At 67.8% G+C, this 2819-nt stretch overlaps 1 protein-coding gene across 1 annotated transcript in view; it reads right to left on the bottom strand.

Annotated features, from left to right (window-relative positions):
• Positions 1-2065, bottom strand: part of AURANDRAFT_68441 (hypothetical protein) — a gene marked incomplete at both ends in the record, with an annotated part of 6593 nt that extends 4528 nt beyond the window's left edge. The window contains 2 exons of the mRNA XM_009044125.1: positions 538-711; positions 825-2065. Of these exons, the coding sequence (XP_009042373.1) occupies positions 538-711; positions 825-2065 (1415 nt within the window). The remainder of the gene's footprint in view (positions 1-537; positions 712-824) is intronic.
• Positions 2066-2819: the final 754 nt, after the last annotated feature.

The following is a 2819-nucleotide window of genomic DNA, read 5'->3' on the forward strand; positions in this document are numbered from 1 at the left end:
CAAGCGACGCGGGCCCGACCGCATAAGACACGACCACTCGGCCAACCTCACGTGACAGCACTATGATTATCTCGTCCGAGTCCTCTACGGCGATGAAACCCATAAAACGATGGTCCATGGACTGCGCGCGAGCGCTTCATAATAGGAAATGAGCCGTAGTGATTATAATTGCCCAACGTATTGCCGCGAGAGACACATAAATTGTTACCTGCTTCTCAGGCTGTGACTGGGATTACGATAAACCCAATTTCTTCTGCTGAAAACGAGGATGTAGTGTCTCTGTACGAAGAAAACCCATGACATGTGCGCAACGTAACGGCAAGGCATATTCTCTCCCATTTTCTTGCTTCTGGGCGCTTGCTTTCTCAAGACAAGTCGCAACACTGCGCCGCTTGGTTCGGCAGCGAGCTTAGCAAACATGTTACGACAATGCCGCCTATCCGCCTAGGGTGCCTAGGCCTGGAGGGCCACACACCACACCTATTGACCGAGCAGCGCCGGCCCGGGGCGCAGTGGGGCGCGGTGTCATTCGCAGACGCTGCCTCCGGTGCGAACTCCTCGTGCAGGCGCCGCTGGAGCGTCCAGCGGGAGTTGGAGGGCTCCGTGGCCTGCGTGAGTCGCAGGGGAGTCGGCGCCGCGCAGAGAACGACCTCGGGCGTGGCGAGCACCTGGTGCGCGACGCTGGCCTCCGAGTTGAACGCGCGGAAGTACCTGGGATGTGCGTGGCGGTTCCGGGCGTCGCGCCTCGTCGACCCCCTCTCCGACCATCGGCGTCGGGCTTCCGCGCGGGTCGGCGCTCCTGGGCCGTGAATTCCGTCCGGGACGAGAGGCGCGCCGGGGCGCCCGCGGCCACCGCGCCCAGCTCCCGAAGGTGGTCCGCGACGAAGAGCTTGAGGTCGAGGGGCGTCGCCGGGCGCGCGTCCCCGAAGATGCGGAGCGGGAGCGGCAGCCACCACCACTTGACGCCCGAGAGGTCCGACTCGAGGAGCGCGCCCCAGTCGATCGGCACGTAGGGCTGGCCCTCGCGGCCGCCCTCGGGCCGCCAGTAGACCCCGAGGACCCGCCGGAACATGGGCCCGAACGCCGCCAGGAACGCGCCGCGCGCGCCGTAGAACACAAAGTCCGACCGGCAGTGCACGGCGCCCGGCGCCGGGCGCAGCGACGCGTACGGCAGCGGCGCGCGCTCGTCCAGGTCCGTCCGCGTCCGCACGAGGACGTCGAAAGCCTCGAGGCGCGCGCCGAAGGCGTCGAGCGCGAGGTCCAGGAGCGCCCACTGCCACACCTGGCCGTGCACCTTGCGCTCGTCCATGGCCGCGCCGAAGTGCGAGTGGCCCAGGCCCACGTTGTGCCTCGCCAGGAGGTGCGAGAGGGCCGCGGCGTCCGCGTAGACGGCCTCCGCGCCGAGCGCCTCGGCCTCGGCGCGGAATTCCGGGTACGTCGCGACGAAGGTCGAGAAGTCCGCGAGGTCGCGCCGGAGCTTGGCCCGGTGCGCGTCCCCGAACACCCGCAGCTGGCCCGTGACTAGAACGGCGACCTTCGTCCCCGACGTTTCGTCGGGCGCGCAGCGGCTCGCGAAGTCCCGCTCGCGGAGCCAGCTGGCGGCCACCACCCGCGCGCCGTCGGTCGTCTCCTGGCCCCAGACCGTCGTCCGCGGCACCTCGAAGGTCCCCGGCTGCGTCGCGATCAAGTGAGCGGCGTTTGCCGAAGCGGCCGCCTCGACGGCCGCGCGCACCGACGCTTCGCAGTCGCCGCCCAGCTGGGCGTCGCCGCAGAAGTGGCCCGCGACGCGGGCGTGGTCGGCGTCGCCGCGGAGCTCCACGAAGACGTGGGGAACGATTTCCATCGTCCCGCCGCGCAAGACCCGCCAGCGCGCGGGCACGTCGAGGCCCTCCAGGTCGACGACCTCCGCGAAGTCCTCGTGCGCGGCGCAGTGCCGGCCCTCCCCGGCGCCGTGCGCGTCGTAGTGGGCCGCGAGCGCGCGCGCGTCGCGGCCGAAGGCCGCCCGCACGTCCGGGTACCGGTCCGCGTACGCATCCCAGTCGCACGCCGGCGCGCGGCGGCCCATTTCGGCGGACCGCCGCAAGTACCGCCGCTTTGCTTGCTAGGCTAGGAGAGGTTAACAGCTAGAGGGCCTACCCGGGGGGGTTGCGGCACCAGCGTCAGCGCCTAGGATACGCATCCCCCGTGTCCTCCTCCTCCTTAACCTAGCTTCTAACGCCCCGGCTATGGTTCACCTCATCTGGCGGACGCGGCGGACGCGGCACGGGGTCATTTTATTGTTCCATCGCGTGATCTCACGGATCAAATAAGATCCCCGATGCTGGGAGAGCTCGACAGAGAGACACGACCTCGATTCCACGAACAACGAGGCCAGGCGCCGCGCACGGTGGCCTAACTGCGTGACCGCGCTGCAGGAGCCATCCGAGTTCCCTGGCATTCTGCGTTCCGCTACCTACGCCGGCTCGGGGTCGCTCTGGTGCCGTTTGCCTGGCGTAGTTGTTGTGCTTCGCCACTTGAAATCGTCCTTTGAGAGGGCTGCCCGAAATAGAAACGGCGCCAAACGGAGACGATGCTGGAGCTTCATCTTCGAAAGACCCCGCGGCCGCTGCAGCGGATGAGACGCTCGGGCGCTGCGACGTAGGTGCCGTCGTCGTGGAAGATGAGGTCGTAGGTGCGATTGCTGCGGTGGACTCTCGCGACGGTCGCGTTGGCCCAAGTGTCGTCGTTTCTCGCCGCCTCGACGACCTGCCTCGGCGCGAAGGGCTTCTTGCCAGCGATGATCTGGTGCCAGGGCTCCTGGAGGAGCATCATCAGCATCG

Source organism: Aureococcus anophagefferens (assembly GCF_000186865.1).
Source record: "Aureococcus anophagefferens unplaced genomic scaffold AURANscaffold_145, whole genome shotgun sequence".
In the NCBI taxonomy this organism is placed as follows: Eukaryota; class Pelagophyceae; order Pelagomonadales; family Pelagomonadaceae; genus Aureococcus; species Aureococcus anophagefferens.